Source organism: Mauremys reevesii, linkage group 3 (assembly GCF_016161935.1).
Source record: "Mauremys reevesii isolate NIE-2019 linkage group 3, ASM1616193v1, whole genome shotgun sequence".
NCBI classification, from domain to species: domain Eukaryota; kingdom Metazoa; phylum Chordata; order Testudines; family Geoemydidae; genus Mauremys; species Mauremys reevesii.
In genome coordinates, this window is record NC_052625.1 from 160,424,787 (window position 1) to 160,446,791 (window position 22,005).

The 22,005-nt window shown below is 43.4% G+C and overlaps 1 protein-coding gene across 3 annotated transcripts in view; it reads right to left on the reverse strand.

Annotated features, from left to right (window-relative positions):
• Nucleotides 1-22,005, reverse strand: part of LOC120401495 (isoaspartyl peptidase/L-asparaginase-like) — a 227,252-nt gene that overhangs the window by 100,844 nt on the left and 104,403 nt on the right. For all 3 annotated transcript variants that reach the window (XM_039531576.1, XM_039531577.1, XM_039531575.1), the window contains exon 4: nt 18,355-18,518. In XM_039531576.1, the coding sequence (XP_039387510.1) occupies nt 18,355-18,518 (164 nt within the window). The remainder of the gene's footprint in view (nt 1-18,354; nt 18,519-22,005) is intronic.

A 22,005-nucleotide genomic window follows, 5' to 3' on the forward strand; every position in this document is an offset into this window, starting at 1 on the left:
TGGCTGTATGGCTGAGCATGGGGGTTAGGGAAGTAAGACATCACACACCCCATTTTCTTGTGTGGTCTCCCTGGTCCTTCTGTCCTGGTGCTTAGAGATAAATGGACAATGTACACTTGCTACTCCTCTCCTTAAAGCAGCTGCTTGGGAAGAGGCATGGAGCGTGCAGGACCTTGACTCCAGCTCACTAATATGTCAGCTAAGGCAGCTGTACGGGCACATGGGGGGAAATAGTCTGCCACTAGTAAGGGCCAATAGTAGATTACTATTCTCTTCCTGGCCCACAGGAGCAAGGAGGTGTTGGAACACAGAAGGAATCGTTAATATTATCACAGCCTTTGAATCCTCCCTGTTGGAGAATGGAAAAGCAATACATAACACAGCTCAATTCAGACATTTCAGCTTTTTGTGCCTTCCATAAACAGTTGGAATCAGGACACACTGATGTTTGTTTCATCTTCATCACCTCTCATACAGTGATCTTGCCTTTCTGCTTGTTTTCATTCTCAATGGAATCTATTCATCTATTACTTTGCACCTCTTCTATTCCATTGCTTATCTGCACAACAAATTTCCTGTAGAGGAAGTGTTTTGAAAGTGAGAAAGGAGAAATATAAATCACTTCTTAAATAATTTGCAATTATCTGTAGCTCTGGGCCTAGGATTGTCATGCCCAGATGTCTGGAAAGTTAAAAATTGTGTGCTTGACAATTCTGAACCTGGGAGATTTTCCACAATGTTTGTCATGACTGGGGCTTGGGTGGTCTAGATGGTTGGAGCAGTGGCAATCAGGCCTAGGAGTTGAGCAGTTATGGCCAGAGGCCAAGAACATTGCCATCGATCCGAGCCGGAATCAGTGCCAGGAGTCAAAGCTGGGGTCAGGAATCCAAAAGGAAGCCAAGATGTAGGTCCAAGAGGGTCACTACAACTGGCAGAGGAGTCCACCTTGTTGCATGGACACTTCCTGAAACTTCTCCTGGGTTTCAGCAGGGTGCCTTGATCAATCCGGGGCCATAAGGGAAGCTGTGAGTTTGGCTTTATAAAGTGGTACTTCCTGTTGTACTTATCTCCACAGGGTTTATATGATAATGTACACAGCACTATCATGGCTGCCAGGTGGCCTTGCAATGGTGTCTATGGTCCCACAGACCCGGGTTCTAGTCCCCATAGAATCTCACAATGTTGGCCATTTCATTTACTAGAACCTGAAAGCATGCCTCTCTTGTTTTATCTGAAGAAGAAGCTGAACATTATGTCTGATTGAAAGATACCCTTTTGGGACAGGTATAGGCTCTCTCTAAAATAGTGGCATTCATTATTTAAGGAAGACATTTATTGCAATTTTGGATGAAGCTATATATTATAGATTCTGACAGTAAATCTTTGGGAGCTTTCCTCACCCAGAGGGATTCAAAATTTAGAGATGATAGCCACAGCATTGTAAAATCCTTGAGGCAGGCACTATCTTTAGTTATGTCTTGTACATCAACCACATCATTAGATAAAATAACAAATACAATAAATAAAATAATGATAATTTGTGGATCCACTCCTGTACATGACCCAGGAGAGGGGTTTTAGAAAGTTTAAAAAGCTTTTTAAAAAATTAAAGTGTACTCAGAAAATTGTAAAAGACATCTAACAACTCTCATTCGAACATGGGTGAATAGAAACACATTTTCCATTTTACTTTTTCAGGGAAAAGGAAATAAATTTGTGATTCTCAGCAATAGTGGGAGGGGAATTGGAGAAGGGAAATATATTTTATAAAGATATTTGGGATACTAGAGCTTTACTAGGCCAAGGATACCCTATATTTCCTCTACATGTTTTCAGAAAATGAATAAGTGAAGCAATGGATAATTAAAGCAAAACCCATCCCTTTTTCCCCAGGAAGGTTGATAAAAATCAGTTAAATGTTAAGTTAAATAGGGTTGATAACAAAATACAATGTATTGCTATACTTGCAATGTATCAGCACTGTGTTCTGACATTTGACTATTTCTGTATGGTTAATAGAAATACCAAAATAACTGTACATCTGGCTTGTGTCTCTTCACTGATCCAAAGAGAGTGAGGATTATGGTGGTATTCATAGAGAGGTGTAATTCTCAATTGTCATTGAACTAGAATCTCTTTATTTAGCTATATCAGCACCTACTGCAATTTTTAGGTCTGCAATTTATGTGCAGGTGCAGGATTGAAACTATGAAAGTGGAAGTTTTATAGTTCACCATGGGTCTGCTTGAAGTCAAAGACATGTATATCATGTAGGAGCAGGCCTTACCCAGAAAATAAATGATTGGACCAATTCCCTGGGAGTATTTGGATAAGATGTTCATCATGCTATTGCTGTCTAAAGAGCTGTGGTCTCTAAATGTTAAATTTGGCCAAGAAGGATTCAAGGCTGGCCAGATGATCAGGTTAAACTGTCCAAGGATGCCTCACAGTGGGAAATTCTTTCCTCAGTCTCAGCAAGCAGGAAGTTATCTCAGACTAGATAGGTGCAACAAGGCAGTGATCACACCTACTTCAACCTGATGAGGCTGTACACTATGCAGACTTAATCTGTAATGCTGTTGGATATGGATTTGGCCTTCTCCTACTGGTTTCCTTTCCTTCTTTTTTGTCTTGTTTTTTGATATCTTATATCTTATTCAGTCACTTCTGGAGTACTTTTATCAGTTCCATTTTGCTTTGTAGCTTTCTGCTTTAAAATGATGCAAATTAGAATTATGATGAATTAGCTATAATAGGATAGACTTTGAGGTTCTATATGCTACCATCAACTGCCATTACATGCCCTTTTCTTACCAGATTTTCTAAAGGATCACATCTGCTCAGTATGGAGGTGATGAAGATGAAACAAACATCAAAGTGTCCTGATTCCAACTGCTTATGGAAGGCACAAAAAGCTGAAATATCTTAATTGAACAGTATTGTTATGTATTGCTTTTCCATTCTCCAACAGGGAAGATTCAAAGGCTGTGATAATATTAACAAGATCAGCAGATTGGCACAATAGCAATAAGAAAAGGAAGAATCTAATGGTGGCTGGGTGGCAGTGGTGGAAGTTGCTTATGAGGACCCCGGGGAGGAAGTAGAATTTGATCCAGAATATTTGTTTCCTATTGGTTCAATGTGAATGCCATTCCATTATGCAGGAGGTAAAGAAAGCTCAAAGTCACAGCATGATGGATCTGATGAGTAGATATTAGGCAGACATTCGGTTTGATGTATTGATCTGCAAGTAACAAACCTTGGTAACAATCTTTGAAATATTTCATAGCACATTTTTACTGTGGTCCAGCACTACAGCTATCCCAGCAGGCCTCGTTGATCACATATCACTCAGGACAGAGCTGCCACTTTGTAAATGACAGAAAAATGAAAATCTGCTTGTACTACCATTATTTTAGGATTTTTCCAGATTATTTCCCCATCATATATGACTTATCATAAAATCTACAATTGCTAAAAGACTGAAGTCTTCAGATCTCCTTTCATTGACCGAGTGAATTTTCATCTTTTATGGTTTAAGACCGGAATGACTGCAAAGCCACTTGCATTCCTTTTCTTCTGCATACAGTAAAACTGATTTCTAAATCTAATGATCTGTAAGCAGAGTCAGGATGAGCTCTACCCTGACATCTGGTGGTGAATTGTGGCGAGTTGTGGAAAAGAACTTCAGGAGCTGATCTTGTTTACATAGTCACACCCACCCCGCCTAGCATGAGCTCACAGCAGCCGAAATGGTCACTTTGGCTGCTGTGGGGATCCCCAGTTTCTCTGTTATTGGGGCAGGAAGAATAAAGTGTTGTTACCATGATTATATGAATCAAGGACAATGAAACTGTTTTATGATAGAGGGACACATCATCAACTAAGTAGCACTCGCTAGACAAAGGACATGGGTTCCAAACCCCCATGAATTGAGAGAGGCTGGGGATAGATATTTGTTATGTGATGGTATGGGCCCCTTTTGAGGGTCTCAAATACCAATTGCTGCTGCTCCTCCTCCTCCTCCTCTCTCTACTGTAGAATATCAGAGCTAATTTTAATTCCATTAGGAGTCTAGTTACAGGCTGCTGAGCTGAATTCACTTTGGGCCAATGGTACACCAACACTGAGGCTCCCCTACTACAAGCTGAAATCACTAAAGAACTAAAATTACTAAGAACTGAAATCACTGAGTGCTATTGGGGGGCCTGAAGATATGTTGCTGATTGGCTGGCGGAGCAGAGCAGTTTGTGGGATGACTGGAGCGGCTTGTGGGACAGCTGGTGGAGTGGAGCAGTTTGCAGAATGGCTGGAGCAGCTCACGGGATGGCTGGTGGAGCGGAGTGGTGAAGGCTGCAGCAGAACCCCATGGAGAGAAGGGGCAGTCAGCCTCGGACCGCGTAAGGTGCCCCTTAACACCTCTGCACCCCCCTCCCAGGCTGGGAGTTAAAACTCTGCAGATAAACTTTTGAACTCTGGGGCTGCACTGACCAGGGACAGAGACTTTTGGGGTATTGGACTTTTGGGACTTTGGGTGACTTTTTGGGTTGCTGGACTTAAGACCTGAGGGGAAAAGGATACTGCCAAACTTACTTGGGGGTGGGTCTTTTGCTCATGGTTTGTGTTATGAATCCTGTTTGTGGTGTTTCCCCAATATAATGCCACATTATTTCCCTCCTTTATTAAAAGGATTTTGCTACACTCAGACTCTGTGCTTGCAAGAGGGGGTGTATTGCCTCTTAAAGGCACCGGGGGTGGTGGTATGTAATTGTCCCAGGTCACTGGGTGGGGGCTCACGCCAGTTTTGCATTGTGTTATTGAAACAGAACCCCTAGATACTGAACCCAGCCCTTGTTGCAGCCAGCTCAGACAGGCAGAAGGGTTACAGATCTATCAAGTAGCCCCTTTAAATGTGTTTGTTATGATTATATTTATATCATGTGAAAAATTACCTTGCAGTGCAAAATAAATGCTCTCCTAGGATTATATGCATCTACACGAATGGATAAGGTTTAAAAAGGATACAAGTTATATTGAAAACATGTTAAATATTGCCACTGATGAACCTGATTTGTCTAAATAAGTAAATATGTAGATGAATTAGTTTCCATAATTTTATAAATGCAACTAGGTAGTTCAACATCTTCATTAATGATCTGGAGGATAGCGTGGACTGCACCCTCAGCAAGTTTGCAGATGACACTAAACTGGGAGGAGTGGTCGATATGCTCGAGGGTAGGGATAGGATACAGAGGGACCTAGATAAATTAGAGGACTGGGCCAAAAGAAATCTGATGAGGTTCAACAAGGACAAGTGCAGAATCCTGCACTTAGGATGGAAGAATCCCATGCACTGCTACAGACTAGGGACCGAATGGCTAGGCAGCAGTTCTGCAGAAAAGGACTTATGGGTTACAGTGGATGAGAAGCTGGATATTAGCTGACAGTGTGCCCTTGTTGCCAAGAAGGCTAATGGTATTTTGGGCTGTATAAGTAGGGGCATTGCCAGCAGATCGAGGGACGTGCTCATTCCCCTCTATTCGCCATTGGTGAGCCCTCATCTGGAGTACTGTGTCCAGTTTTGGGCCCCACACTACAAGAAGGATGTGGAAAAATTGGAAAGAGTCCAGCAGAGGGCAACAAAAATTATTAGGGGGCTAGAAGACATGACTTATGAGGAGAGGCTGAGGGAACTGGGGTTGTTTAGTATGCAGAAGAGAAGAATGAGGCGGGATTTGATAGCTGTTTTCAACTGCCTGAAAGGGGGTTCCAAAGAGGATGGATCTAGACTGTTCTCAGTGGTAGCAGATGACAAAACAAGGAGTAATGGTCTCAAGTTGCAGTGGGGGAGGTTTAGGTTGGATATTAGGAAAATCTTTTTCACTAGGAGGGTGGTGAAGCACTGGAATGGGTTACCTAGGGAGGTGGTGGAATCTCCTTCCTTAGAGATTTTTAAGGTCAGGCTTGACAAAGCCCTGGCTGGTATGATTTAGTTGGGAATTCGTCCTGCTTTGAGCAGGGGGTTGGACTAGATGACCTCTTGAGGTCTCTTCCAACCCTGATATTCTATGATTCTATGAAATTCCATGAATTCTTTCATTTCTTATGGGGAAACTTTTGTATATCTAGAGTAGGGATGCCAACTTCCTAATTGCACAAAACCAAACACCCATGCCCTCCCCCACTCCTTCCCCGAGGCTCTGCCCCTTCTCGCTCCATCCCCCCTCCCTCTGTGACTTGTTCTCCTCCACCCTCACTCACTTTCAACAGACTGGGGCACAGAGTTGGGTGCAGGAGAGGGGTTTGGACTCGGTGGGGGGCAGGCATGGGGTGCAGGAGGGGGCTCCAGCTGGTGCAGAGCTTGGGGCATAGGGGGTGAGGGCTCCAGCTGGGGGGTATGGGCTCTGGAGTAGGGCCGGGGATGAGGTGTTTGGGGTGAAGAAGGGGGTTCAGGGCTGGGTCAGGGCTGTGTGGGAGTGTGCAAGGTGCAGGATCCAGGAGGGAATTTGGGTGCAGGAGGTGACTCTGGGCTGTGGCAGGGGATTGGGGTGTGAGGGAGAGTGCAGAGTCCTGGCATCACTTTTTACGGCTACCAGGGAGCGTCCACCAAGTCCCTGCAGCTCCTAGGTGCATGGGCGGCCAGGGAGGCTCCATGTGCTGCCCTTGTGCCTGCAGGCGCTGCCACTGCATTTCCCATTGGTCGTGGCTCCCGATCAATGGGAGCTGCGGAGGCAGCACTATGTTGGGAGTAGCGTGTGGTGTTTCCTTGGCTGCCCATGCACCTAGGAGCCGCAGGGACCTGGTGGCCTCTTCCAGGAGCTGCGCAGAGCCAGGGTAGGCAGGGAGTCTATCTTAGCCCTGGGGCCATGATGCGCTGCATACTGGACTTTTAACAGCCTGGTCAGCAGCACCGACCAGAGCCACCAGGGTCCCTTTCTGGACAGGTGTTCTGGTCGAAAACCAGATTCCTGGCAACCCTAATCTAGAGGTGAAGAATAATGTAATACAAGGGAGGAGTTTTGCATGGAAACTATATGTCAATATAACAAAACACACCCTTTTCACAGTTCAGACCCTGACAATTCCAGAAACTGTGGGGACTTAGTAAAGAAAATGTTGTAAACAATTATACAATGAAAATATGACACACGTGGCGTGCATGCAAACTTAGTGGAACACACTTTATCCATCCCACTTCTCTAGAACTGGATGAAATATTTTGTACACAATGTTTTGTTTTTAGTTTCTCTAAAAAATGCAGATTCCAGTCGACCTTTGTATCAACTAATTTGATACAACTAATTTGTATATTTTGCTAATTTGTATCAACTTCATTGAATTGTCTTGGTCAAAAAACAAATAAACAAACCAAACAACTATGAAAAAGTCAGAATGTTTATGATTGAAATGCTCATTGCAGGAGCTCAGGAAGAGAAGCAGAAGAATGGTTCTGGAGTAACTTGCTTTCAGCGAGGAGAAAGAGGAGCCCTGAAGTAAGAGTGAAGAGAAAGAGGCTACATGGGAAAAGGCCCAGAAAACAGCAGCAGCAAACTGAAGGAAGCAGTACGTGACCGATGTGTGTTGGGTCGCTGGGCTGGGACCTGGAGTAGTGGATGGGGCTGGGTCCCCCCCATCGGCCTATTAGTGAAGCGGAACTAAGCCCTGAGAAAGACAAGGCTCTGTTGGGAAGCTGAGACATGGCTGAAGACTCTAGTGAGACCGAACAGTGTATTTCCTACCCCGGAAGGGGTTCATCCATTTGACTGTGACTCTTGGCCGGATAGCTGAGCTGCTAAAGACCCATCTGGTGATATAGGCAATGTGCTGGGGGCACCACAAGTGTGTGTGTGGTGGAGGATTGCAGCTCCACACCCAGCTGATAGGAGGCTCTCAGGAGGTGAGTGGTCCTATCAGACACCCCTCTCTGGTGCGGGAATGGAATGAAAGCAGTGGGGGGGTGGGTGAGGGAGAGAAATTGTACATTCTTGAGCCATTTCTGAATTGCAAAGATTTCTTATACAAAATCTGTGTCTGAAAAGGTGTTTTTTTCCCTAGCCCTGCAACTATACCACTCATTCAGACTCTCATTTCCTATCTTAATAACTGCATTGTTTTCTCTAGGCTCACAAACACACATCTGCCTGCTCTCCAGTCCAGACAAAATACTCTCACTAAAATGGTGACAGGTTTCAGAGTGGTAGCCGTGTTAGTCTGTATCAGCAAAAAGAACGAGGAGTACTCGTGGCACTTCAGAGACTAACAAATTTGAGCATCCGATGAAGAGGGTTTTAGCCCATGAAAGCTTATGCTCAAATAACTTTGTTAGTCTCTAAGGTGCCACAAGTATTCCTTGTTGTTCTCACTAAAATGATATTCCTGGCTCACCACTTTTACCATGTCACCCCCACTTGGAATCCTTACACTAGCTCCAATTTATCCACAGACCAAATCACAGCTTTTAGAAGCTTGAATAACTCTGCTCTGTTTTTGTCTCACATCACATCACCTTCCTATCTCAGCAATTCCTCTGCCTTCTCCACTCATTTTCCAGCTTCTCACACAAACATCTCCCTGCCTTTTTCATGCTCTCCCTTATCCATGCAATGACCTTCCTGAGCTCATCTATACAGCTTCTACCCTCAGGGGCGGCTCTAGGATTTGCGCCACTCGAAGCAGGGTGGCACGCCGCGGGGGGCGCTCTGGCGGTAGCCGGTCCCGCGGCTCTGGTGGACCTCCCGCAGACGTGTCTGCGGATGCGCCGCCGAAGCCGGGGGACCAGCGGACCTTCCGCAGGCACGTCTGCGGGAGGTCCACCAGAGCCGCGGGACCAGCGGACCCTCCGCGGGCATGCCTGCGGGAGGTCCGCCGGATCCGCCTGCCGCCCTCCCGCGGGACGCCGCCCGAAGCGCGCGCTTGGCGCGCTGGGTTCTGGAGCCAGCCCTGTCTACCCTCTATCCTGAAGCCCCTCCTGAAGACACACATCTGCATTGCTGTCTACAGAGAAACTAGCTGACTTACACTGACAAGTTTGAGAAATAATTGATATAACTCTGTGAAAGGGCATAGAAGACCACAAACCTATGGCAACCAGAACAAGAGTACTTGTGGCACCTTAAAGACTAACAAATTTATTTTAGCATGAGCTTTCGTGAGCTACAGCTCACTTCTTCGGATGCATAGAATGGAACACACAGACAGGAGATATTTATACATACAGAGAACATGAAAAGGTGGAAGTATGCATAACAACAGGAAAAGTCTAATCAATTGAGATGAGCTATCATCAGCAGGAGGAAAAAAAACTTTTTGAAGTGATAATTAAGATGGCCCATAGAAGGTGTGAGGAGAACTTAACATAGGGAAATAGATTCAATTAGTGTAATGACCCAACCATTCCCAGTCTCTGTTTAGGCCAGTGTTAATTGTATCTAATTTGCATATTAATTCGAGTTCAGCAGTTTCTCTTTGGAGTCTGTTTTTGAAGTTTTTTTGTTGCACAATTGCCACCTTCAAGTCTGTCACTGAGTGGTTAGAGAGGTTGAAGTGTTCTCCCACTGGTTTTTGAATGTTATGATTCCTGATGTCAGATTTGTGTCCATTTATTCTTTTGCGTAGAGACTGTCCGGTTTGGCCAATATACATGGCAGAGGGGCATTGCTGGCACATGATGGCATATATCACGTTGGTAGATATGCAGGTGTACAAGCCCCTGATGGCGTGTCTGATGTGATTAGGTCCTATGATGGTGTCAGTTGAATGGATATGTGGACAGAGTTGGCATCGGGCTTTGTTGCAAGGATAGGTTCCTGGGTTAGTGTTTATGTTGTATGGTGTGCGGTTGCTGGTGAGTATTTGCTTCAGGTTGGGAGGCTGTCTATAAGCGAGGACTGGCCTGTCTCCCAAGATCTGTGAGAGTGAGGGATCATCTTTAAGGATAGGTTGTAAATCTTTGATGATGCGCTGGAGAGGTTTTAGTTGGGGGCTGTAGGTGATGGCTAGTGGCGTTGTGTTATTTTCTTTTTTAGGTCTGTCCTGTAGTAGGTGGCTTCTGGGTACTCTTCTGGCTCTGTAAATCTGTTTTTTTCACTTCAGCAGGTGGGTATTGTAGTTTTAAGAATGCTTGATAGAGATCTTGTAGGTGTTTATCTCTGTCTGAGGGATTGGAGCAAATACGGTTGTATCTATATGTGGCCAAGACATAGGATATGTCTGCACTGGAGCTGGAAGTTGTAAATTCCAGTTTGAGAAGACAGACCCGTTCTGATTGAGCTAGCAGCTAGAAATAGTCATGAAGCTGTGACAGTGCGAATGGCAGGAGAGCTAACCACCATATCTGAGACCATAAGTATGGCTCGCCCCTCCCACCCCTTGTGCTGCCACAACTGCATTTATATTTTTAGACGTGCAGGAGCTAGCTCAATCACAGCTAGGGTATGTCTCCTTGAACTAGAATGTACACCTCCCAGCTCCAGTGTAGATGTACCCATAGTCAAGAACTACCTTTGTCAGCCTAGGAATATCTGCTTCTCCCTTTCATTTGTCTGTCTTTAGCCTGTGAGCTCTTCAGGAGAGAGAATATGCCTACTTTTCTGCAGGGAAGAGAACATAGTCCTTTGTAGACACTACTGGAAAATACTCTTACCAACTAATAATTTGCCCTTATTGCCAATCCTGTCATGGTGACTCCTGAACCTTTGTATTGCACCTATTGTATCTGATAAAACAAAGTCTGGGCCTGATTCTGAAAGGTGTTGCATGCTACAATCCCTTTTGAAGTCAGCAGGCCAGATTCATTACTGGTGCAACCCAGTGCAAGCCCACTGATTTGAATCTTTTTGCTCTTTTTCTGTAAGTCTGAATTTGACTTAATAGGAGCTATAAATTCTTATCTGGACCCACAGCAGGCTATGGTCCCGCTATTGTGGGGAACTTTCCTGGCTTCTGTGCTACCCCGGTGAAGTGGGCTAGCGAAAGGATCTGAGTCCTCGCTCCCACTTCCTTTACCCAGAGGCCTCCCTGCCCTTGAGGACTCTCCTGTCTGGCAGAGTTCTCGTAGCCCCAACAAGACTGGGCCCAGGATTCCTGGGGGGCTCAACCCCCAACCCTGCTGTGGCCACCTAGGACAGGGGCTAAGGTGTCCCCACTCCGGGGTACCCTCTCTGCACTGGGCACCTCCCTGACCCACTGATTATTCCATACAATTTAAAGCAAATACAAGTTGTTTACTTAACAATTAATTTAAAGAAAAGAATAAGAAAAAATGGAAAAGGTTACAGGAAAACACATCACCCTGCTCTGTGGCAGGGAACATTACAAACAGTGTCTCTGGACATCAGAGCACTTTGCAGTCTGTTCCTCGTAGGCCCCAGGCCGCCTTCTCCGGCCCTGGCTGTGCTGCAGTTATGCTGCCGGTTAGACACTTGCAATGGTGACCGTACACCTCCAGGCTTTGGGTGGTGGGACCCTTCTTCCCAGCATCAGCCCCCCAGTCAGGTTAAGATCCCCCTCCCAACCTGGCCTGCATGGAACCTTGGCTGGGGTGTCTTCCTGCGCTGGGCCCTTTTACCAAGGTTCCCCCCTTGGCTGGCCCCAGTTGCTCACCACACTCTGGCTCTCTGGCTGCAGCTCTGCTCCCAGCACAGGATCTGCTCTCCCTGGGATGTGCCTCTGGGCTCTCTGGCTGCAGCTCCGCTCCCAGCACAGGATCTGCTCTCTCTGGGCTGTGCCTCTGGCTCTCTGGCTGCAGCTCTGGCCCCTCTGGATCTGGCTTGGCTCTGTTCTCCAGCTCAGCTTGGGCCCCTGCTTCCTCCTTAGCTCGGCCCCACTCTGTCTGACTCCGGCACATTCCTGCTCACACACGGAGGACGGGACCCACACTGGCCTTCTGTCTCCCTGATTAGCCGGCCTGCCCTGTCAATCAGGCTGACCTGGAGCATTGGCCTCTTGCCATTGTTCCTGGGGACTGTCAGTCTTAGGATCCTGATTTGCCATCAATCCCTCCCCTTTTAGTGCTGGGAGCTAGCAGACAAAACACCCCCACTGAATGTTAGTAAGGGGGCAACAGTCCCCTTACACATGCTACAATCCCTTTTGAAGTCAGCAGGCCAGATTCATTACTGGTGCAACCCAGTGCAAGCCCACTGATTTGAATCTTTTTGCTCTTTTTCTGTAAGTCTGAATTTGACTTAATAGGAGCTATAAATTCTTATCTGGACCCACAGCAGGCTATCGCTGGGGACATTACTTTGGGAATAGGGAATTTGTTTGAAATGTATCCTTTAAAAAAATCTTCCAGCTCTTATCTAGTTTTTATACCTATATTAGAGACAAGAAATTCAGTGAGCTATTTGCAACATATACATGCATAGATTCATGTTTTTTGTTTGTTTGTTTGTTTTTGTTTTTTTGGCAGACAACTTATATTATGTTGTATACTATGACAAGGCAAATATAGCCACTTCAGTTACAGATTTATAAAAGCACCAGTATACCTTTTCATACCCTTGACTCCTGGAGCAGGTTCTCTTTGTAAAAGTTGTATTCTACATTTAAAAACATCACATTTGTTATTCTGTTTGAACCTCAAATCCTTTTCATAGAATCATAGATTATTAGGGTTGGAAGGGACCTCAAGAGATCATTTAGTCCAACCCCCTACTCAAAGCAGTACAAATCCCCAAATGGCCCCCTCAGGGATTGAACTCACAACCCTGGGTTTAGCAGGCCAATATAAGAAATATATTAAACTATTACAAACTTGTTACTATTAATACTTAGGGAACTAGAAAAGTTACTCCTATAAGTGGTGGTGGTGGTGATTTTTTTTTAAAATTTGACTTATAGTAGTAACCCAAGAAAAAGGGCTAGAGAAAAACTTTATTTTAAATGAGGCTCAGTGCAGCCTGGAAGAAGGAATTAATTCCGAGCTGTGAAGTGGTTTTTGTTATCAGTACTATTACTTTCAATCTTGCTAAAAAGCAAAGTGAGATCTTTAGTGACTCCAGCAGTATCAGAGTCCAACATGACTGTACAAATATATCTTTGTCCTGCTGTATGTACTAGTTAACATCAGAAAAACTTTACTGTGTAAATATTAATATTTAATGAGAAACTTTCAATGTTCTTCATTAAACAGCCTATTCCTTACTTCAGATTACAGGTCTCTGATCTCAGTGCAGCTTTTGATAATCTCAAACCATATTTAGAACATCTCAAGCAAATGCTGCACGCTCCAAGAAACAGTATCACTATAAACCCTATTATCTAACATCTTTAGAGGAACACCTTAGGCCTAGTTTCCTAGCAAATTAGGTTGATTTAACTACATTCTCAGGGTGTAAAAAATCCACACCCTTGAGTGGCATAGTTAAGCCAATATAAGTCCCTGCGTAGACAGCACTAGGTCAACGCAAAAATTCTCTGCCTCTCAGGGAGGTGCATTACCTACACTGATGGAAGAACCTCTCCTGTCAGCATAGGTAGTGTCTACACTGAAGTGCTACAGCAGTGCAGCTGTGCTGCTGTAACATTTTAAGTGTAGACAAGCCCTTAGTTCCTCCTTATTACATGTTATGGAAAAGAGAAAAATCTCCGAAATGGGAGGGAGCTGAGCGGAAGGAAAGACAGATATTCCCTCTTGTTACTGCTGTGGAGCTTAAGGCAGCAGTAACTCCATACAACCAAAAAGGGGCCATGGGCAAAAGAATAGTCTCATTGTTTATATTAGAGTAGTTCCTAGAGGTGCCCAATTGAGATCAGGGCCCCATTGTGGTAGGTGCTAGATACACACATAGTAGGAAACAGTCAGTGCCCTAAAGATCTAAATCAACAAGACAGACAAATGGTGGGAGAGAAGAGTGGCAAAATGACTTGTCTAAGGTCACAAAATAAGTAAATGGCAGGGCTAAGAACAGACCTACTGTCTCCCAACTGTTAGTCCAGTACCCTAGTCATTAGACCACTTTGCCTCTCTAGTCTACTCTGATGGGCAACATGTTTTTTAAAGACCACAGGAAAATATCTGGCCAATTTAATACTTCTTGAATCAGCATTAACTCTGTTTCTGCACTCTTAATGGTCAGGTGAGTGCAGGAACTGGCTGTCAGCCAACGGCAGCACTGCTGAGAGCGGGCTATCTTACCACTGATGTGGGAAGGAGGTGAGAGGAGCTCAGCAATAAAGTAAGTGGGCTACCTGTGGAGTCTTGATCTCCACTACTTTTGTCAAGCCTGGATGGGGTTGTGACTGCTTTATTCCCTCTAGCACGTTTTTACATGGGAATGGAGTGATATGTTCCCTTGTGCTAACCCACTGGCCTGGAACACCACTCTATTCCCCTTCGCTTTGAGCAAGAGAAGCCATTTTCTCAGTCTCCCTTTCTTTTCTTTTTACCTTATACCTCTCTCTGTAAAGTATGTGTGTGTGTGTTTTGTTTGGTTGGTTTTTGCGTTTTTTTTGAGACAATCAGCATGAAGGATGTGGGCGCTCGAGGGAATGGCTTTGCAGTGATAAGCATTGGGTTTGAAATATCTAGATTCCTAGAACAACAGCTTCACAAAATTATTTATCCTTTTGAGCTAGATATCTTTGGATGGAGCTAAATGGTTAAGTTTCAGAGGAGGCCTGATAAAATGAAGTTGTCTGTGCTGTGCTAGGACATAAAGAATCCCATAGCATTCTGCATAAAATAGTGGTTTATCATAGTGTCTTTGACTCAAGTCCCTCCATTGTTGTACGGCATGCTGTGCTGTGCACCAGCTGATCTCTTCACCAGTGGGGCAACACTTCGGAGGTGTTGTGGTTGGTTATTTCTATATTGTAAAACACCATGCACACCTGTGACAAAGAAAATAGGTCACTGCACTGAGGAGCTTACATTCTAAGATGGACTCAGAATAGGTTTGCTTTTTAAACCTCTTTTTCTTTGCAGGAGGAGCTTTGGCAAGATAGAGGAGCTGGATCATGATGTTGCATGAATTTATAAAATGAGTTATAGCTTTCTCTATACAAACTGAGGGGAAAGGGAATGCTGAGCTGAAGGTCTCTCTAAGATGCAGCATCCCTCCAAATGTATAATTTTGTGCATTTGCAAGCTAAATAAAAGGTGTAGGGCTTGAATCACTCCTCTTCACCAGTGGGGAAAGCTACTACGGAGGAGAGAAAGTTATGTTTACAGTCCTCCACTTCCCAGGGGAGCCCTAACTTGTGATTAATGTTCCTAGAGACACTCTGATCATGCCACTTCCCTATCCAGAGCACCCAGCTTTTGGGGAAGCGCTGGCTGCAGGCCCATTGGAAAAGTGGAGGTTGTGAGCACCTATCACCAGCCCCTCGATCCAGTGCTTGTATAGAAGACAATGGAATCTGTGTTTGAACTTGGTCCTAAAATGCCAAATTCATCAACAATCCATGATAAAAATCCAGATTCCCCCACAAGTAATGTAGCAACGAGCAATGACTTCCCATTTTACTGTGTTTGTTAATCCTGTTAGTGGGAGGCTGTGAGGTCAGGTATGGCAGCTTGAAACATGGCATTGCTTTTGACAGATGGAAAGATAAAAGGATGGGGAAAAGGAAAGGAGAGGAATTTTAAAAAAATCAGATGTCTCAGCTCCATTCAGGTTTCCATCAGTGGAGATACAGCTGAGAGGTACAGGGTACTGTTGTGAGGGGGTTACTTACTAATGGCCTAAAAAAAAGCATTGCCATGGTAAACAATTTTCTTTTGTCCCTTACACTGTGTGTGATTGCACCTATGATTTGAGATCCTGCAGGAGGGAAGGTGCTATCCACATGTACATCAGTGGGCTAAATTTTCTGCTGATGTATATGGGTGCAGCTCAGTTGAGCTCAAGGGAATTGCACTAGCAGAGAATTTGGCCCAGTGTTACTGTAGAATAGTAAAATAAATGTTTAGTTTATAGTATTATAAGTTATGTAAATAGAGTTGAGCAATCAGAAGTGGAAGGAGAAAGAACTGGGAAGTGGATGGGGAGGGAGATGAGCAGGAGATAAAAAAAGGATTGAGAACAGGAGAAGGGAGATAAGGAGAGCAAGAGTATTGCAAAGGAGAGAGAAAATTAGAGGAAATTGGAGTGAAGAAAGGATGTCTAAAGAAAAAGATACATTTTCTACATTCCACTTTGTAAGATAGAAAGGAAGATATAAGAAAAGAGGACTGAAGGGAATAGGGGATGAATTTATTTTGAAACACATTGCCACTTGGCAAAACAACTCATTGTCACTACTAACTCAAGAGGCTGGCCAGCACTGTCAATTTACAAAGAACCCAATCTAATGTTATGTGATTAGCTCAGGTGAGCCCCCTGTTCTACACTGTATGGACAGTTTACTTTGCTGTATGTAATAACCTCTTACTAAATTGTAACATGTATGCATCAGTTGTTCCTGTCTCTTCAGACTCCTAGGCTCATCTGCCTCTGATTTAAATGAAAGAGATCGAGAAGCTGAGGACAAAGGAGCAAAACTGACAGTTTTATGCTTCTGAGGTAACGAAAATAAAAATAACATAGAACAGCCCAGTGAATCCTACATGATAGCAGAATAGTGATGACATTTGTCAAGAGATTCCCCATATTTTCTCCAATTTTAGTCAAGAAATGGGAAATAATTGCCCTCATCACTTTCTTGACACCCTGTCTACGACAAACAAATGGTGACTATCTAAAAATGGGTGACAGTGATCTCTGTAAAGCAGAAACAAAGACTGGCTCTGGGGGAACAGCAATTAGATATACGGTAGGTAATTCTCCAAAGAAAAGCAATTCTCCATCAACCTTAACATGTTGCACTATTCTAGAAGAGAGGATAGTTTTAACTGAACTTTAATGTAATGCCTCTAATATAAGTGAGTCTAAAATTATAGATTACATCAGGGATCAACAACCTTTGGCATGCGGCCTGCCAGGGGAAGGCCCCTGGCGGGCCAGGCTGGTTTGTTTATCTGCCGTGTCCACAGGTTTGGCTAATCGCGGCTCCCACTGGCGACAGTTCGCAGTCCCAGGCCAATGGGGGTGGCGGGAAGTGGCAGCCAGCACATCCCTCTGCCCGTGTCGTTTTCCGCAGCCCCCATTGGCCTGGGATCAATAGAGTGAGCTTCTTTATCTCATTGTAAACTTGGTTTTCCAGACCTTGAGTAGTTCTAGTCACACTTTCTGAGTGCTTTCCAATTTATCAACATCTTGTGTCCACAGCAGAACGGAACACCATATTCCAGTAATGGTCTCACTAGTGCCATATACAGTGGTAACAACACCTTCCTACTTCTACTTATTACTCCCCTTCTTATAAATCCAAGGGCCACATTTACTGTCTTAAACTCTGTATTACACTGTGAGCTCACAGAAATCTAGTGCCCTATATTGATTTTTTTTCCTGAATAGGGGATGATTTGAGCCAAAATTCACATTGGTTATAACTACATATCTCTATTGGATAGTTTAAAATATATAGTAGACAATCAAATAACATTCCAGTTTTAAACTATAATATATATTAGACTTGTCCAGATGAAAATCCCAGTAGCAATGATTACCATACCACCACATTAGGTGGTTTTTTTTAATTTAAAATGTTTGCTTAGACTGATAAATAGATTTAACACATTGAAGGCTAGTGCAGATAATTACGTAGGTGCTTTTTTTTTTTTTTTTTTTTTTTTTAAAGATTTCCTACAAAGACAAATACTGCTAACATCATTGGGTTGGATGTTACTTTCAATAAAAAAATATTTCCACTTTCCCTATTTTGACTCAGTTTGCTCCTGCAGAAGATGTGTCTCCTTAGTCCCATAAAGATGAAGTGCTTGTCCATGGGCCTACCATCTCAAGCTGAATGCATCTGTGGTTACTACATTTTGACTTGATGGCTTTTGGACGTTCAATCTTAGATGAAGATTATCTTTGAGTGCCTCTAAGACAGCAAACTCTTAAATTCAACCATTACCCAGATGTGATCTCATAATCCCTCTCTTTGCTTCCACTGGTACTTCAATGTTCAATGTTCAACTCATGTGTACACATGCTACGTGAATTATGAAAAACAGTTCAGCCATCAAACCCAATATGCACAGTGTGGTCCAAGATCTAGCCCTAACTAGACCCAATACAAAATTACTTTTTAAGAAATCAGTAGGTAGCAAAGACTTTCTTCAGTTTCCATGTGTTTTGCTAAAACAAGAAATATGCAAAATCAAATATGATGTGACAATTTATGCTACATTTTCCTTTCCTTTTGTCCAGACATACTAGTATTTGCAGGTTCATTCAAAAGGCATAAATCCAATTTAGTGTTTGTGTCAACCAAATCAGTAACATATCTATAATTGCTACTTACAATTCTGTGTTAAAAAGTGATTTGACAGTCTGCTTGTATTTGCGGTATTGCTCCCATTCAGCTTTGGCATGGTCTGTTACTAACTCTTCTACAGGCACTTGAGGTATGCCTAGCTTCTCAGCAAACTGGTTAGCACCCGTTCCAGTGAGCATCACATAAGGTGTCTAAAAAAAAATCAGAGAGAGAAACCGAATAGTAAAAATAAACTTCAATGCTATCAACCGCATGATAAATAAAAATATTATTATATTTAAAGTCTCTATTCCTTTAGCACCCAGAGGCCCTAATTAGAATCACAGTCCCATTCTCATAGGCATTCTGAAAACACATTTGAAGAAACAGACCATTGTGCAAAGAGTTTTTGGTCTAATCAAGATGTTGCCGGTTTAAAAGATTCTTAGGCTGATGTTTTACAAGCTGCCTCAGGAATTTGGACTTCCAAGTTCCACTGAAATTAATGGGAATGGTGCATCTAAATTTCTTAGTCAGCATTGAAAATCTCAGACTTAAGGTTTGAAGTACAGTCTAATTTGTCTTGGGATCTACAAGAAAGCAAATTTTAATTGCCCACTTAATTTTCTCTGGGACAATTATGCATGATACCAATAATAAAGAAACAATGATTTTGGTCCTCTTCTCTTTATTTCTCCCCTTTCTCATTTCAATCTCACTGTCTAATTTTTCCCATTTCTTTCCTTTAAAATTTTTTCTTTGCCTTCATTTTTTTTTATTTTTTCTTTCTTCTCTCACTATTTTCTTTCTTCTCTTCCTTAAGTTCAGGGTCAGCATGATGAGTATCATGGTATTAATTACTACTCTCGTTATTAAATTGTGCTTTACTTGCAGCACTTCTGAGAACAAAAGATACCACATTCCTATTCTGTGGTTGTATACAATGTTTCTCCATAGAATACAATAGAAAGCAGTTTAACCCCCCTTTTTAAAATATAGAAGGAAATCCTGTTCCCTACCCAATGGCCTTCTGCAGAACTGGTGTTATTCTACTCATTTGCATGGGGTAATAGAGCAGGATGTGGGGACCCTACACAGAGGGTCTACATACCAAGTCCACTATAGATCCAATCTCTGTGGTGACTCTCTGCATGTCCTATACATCAGGGACATGAGCAAGAGTACTGGAAAGATACATTCTTACTAATTAGACTGTAGTAATACCCAGAATGCACTAAGCATTTTCCAAACACAAAGGAAAGATAGACATGGTGCCTGTGGCGCAAGCAGCAGCCACTATAGTCACAGGGCTACAGTAGTAGCCACAAAGTGACTCTTCTTTTACTCTAACCTGCAGAAAAAGGGAGGATTTGAACCTGAGGCAGGAGCAGAAAGGATCTGGACCATTATTTGAGTGAGTTAGGTCAGAAGAGACATAAAAAAAGAGTCAAGTTGCAGTGATGACAGTGCAATGGTGATAACAGTGCAACTGTGATAGCAGTACCTGGGGATTTCCTTAATGAAGCCACAAGTGTTGCAGAATTAGAATTAGTTTAATTAAAATTCCTTTTACTGTAGTTGAAAATATGAAAGAAAAGCATTGTTCTACAGTATCAGTTTTACTTGTTTCTCAAATCATCCCATGAAAAAATATTTCAACTGAAGAAATACTTTGCAGGCAATGTGCTGGCTTAGATAGGAAAATGGAGTCTGTAAATATTAAAATAAGCAAACAAAAAGTATCAATGTATTGTGTCAAGTATCAGAGGGGTAGCCGTGTTAGTCTGGATCTGTAAAAGCAGCAAAGAGTCCTGTGGCACCTTATAGACTAACAGATGTATTGGAGCATGAGCTTTCGTAGGTGAATACCCACTTCGTCGGATTCATGTAGTGGAAATTTCCAGGAGCGGGTATATATATGCAAGTAAGAAGCAGGCTAGAGATAATGAGGTTAGTTCAATGAGGGAGGATGAGGCTCTCTTCTAGCAGTTGAGGTGTGAAAACCAAGAGAGGAGAAACTGCTTTTGTAGTTGGCTAGCCATTCACAGTCTTTATTTAATCCTGAGCGGATGGTATCAAATTTGCAGATGAATTGGAGCTCAGCAGTTTCTCTTTGAAGTCTGTTCCTGAAGTTTTTTTGCTGCAGGATGGCTACCTTTAAATCTGCTATTGTGTGTCCAGGGAGGTTGAAGTGTTCTCCTACAGGTTTTTGTTTTTTGCCATTCCTAATATCTGATTTGTGTCCATTTATCCTTTTTATCCTGGTTAGGTCCTGTGATGGTGTCGCTGGTGTAGATATGTGGGCGGAGTTGGCATCGAGGTTTGTTGCATGGATTGGTTCCTGAGTTAGAGTTACTATGGTGCAGTGTGCAGTTACTGGTGAGAATATGCTTCAGGTTGGCAGGTTGTCTGTGGGCGAGGACTGGCCTGTCACCCAAGGTCTGTGAAAGTGAGGAATCATTGTCCAGGATGGGTTGTAGATCCCTGATGATGCATTGGAGAGGTTTTAGCTGGCCAGTGGAGGTCAGCATGTGATGGCCAGTGGAGTTCTGTTGGTTTCTTTCTTGGGTTTGTCTTATAGTAGGAGGCTTCTGGGTACACATCTGGCTCTGTTGATCTGTTTCCTTATTTCCTCGTGTGGGTATTGTAGTTTTGAGAATGCTTGGTGAAGATTTTGTAGGTGTTGGTCTCTGTCTGAGGGGTTGGAGCAGATGTGGTTGTACCTCAGTGCTTGGCTGTAGACAATGGATCGTGTGGTGTGCCCGGGATGGAAGCTGGAGGCATGAAGGTAGGCATAGCGGTCGGTAGGTTTTCGGTATAGGGTGGTGTTAACGTGACCATCACTTATTTGCACCATGATGTCTAGGAAGTGGACTTCCCGTGTAGATTGGTCCAGGCTGAGGTTGATGGTGGGGTGGAAGCTGTTGAAATCATGGTGGAATTACGCCATCATATGCCAGCAATGCCCCTGTCATAAACAGATAGTTAAGGGTTAATGCCTCTTTTACCTGTAAAGGGTTAAGAAGTTCACCTAGCCTAGCTGACACCTGACCAGAGGAACCAATGGGGGAACAAGATGTTTCAAAAGGAAGGAGGGAAGTTTTCCTTTGTTTAGAGTTTCAGTTTCAGCCGGAGTGAAAAAGATCAAGGAACCAGCCTCTTTTCAGAGTAGTAAGTTTTAGAAAGGGATAAATAGGTTTATGTTTATTTTCTTATTAAAACTTAATTATCAAATTTGGGTATTCTTGTGTGTATTAAGATTTTTGCCCAGGGGAACATCCTCTGTGTTTTGAATCTGTTGTCTGTGAGAGTAGCTGGTATGCTAGAATAGAATAGAATTGGAGATATACCAATCTCCTAGAACTGGAAGGGACCTTGAAAGGTCATCTAGTCCAGCCCCCTACCTTCACTAGCAGGACCAATTTTTTTGCCCCAGATCCCTAAGTGGCCTCCTCAAGGATTGAACTCACAACCCTGGGTTTAGCAGGCCAATGCTCAAACTCTCCCAGAGAGGTTTTCTTTTATCTTTCTTTTGAAACATCTTGTTCCCCCATTGGTTCCTCTAGTCAGGTGTCAGCTAGGCTAGGTGAACTTCTTAACCCTTTACAGGTAAAAGAGGCATTAACCCTTAACTATCTGTTTATGACAGCCCCTCTGCTATGTACATTGGCCAAACCGGACAGTCCCTATGGAAAAGGC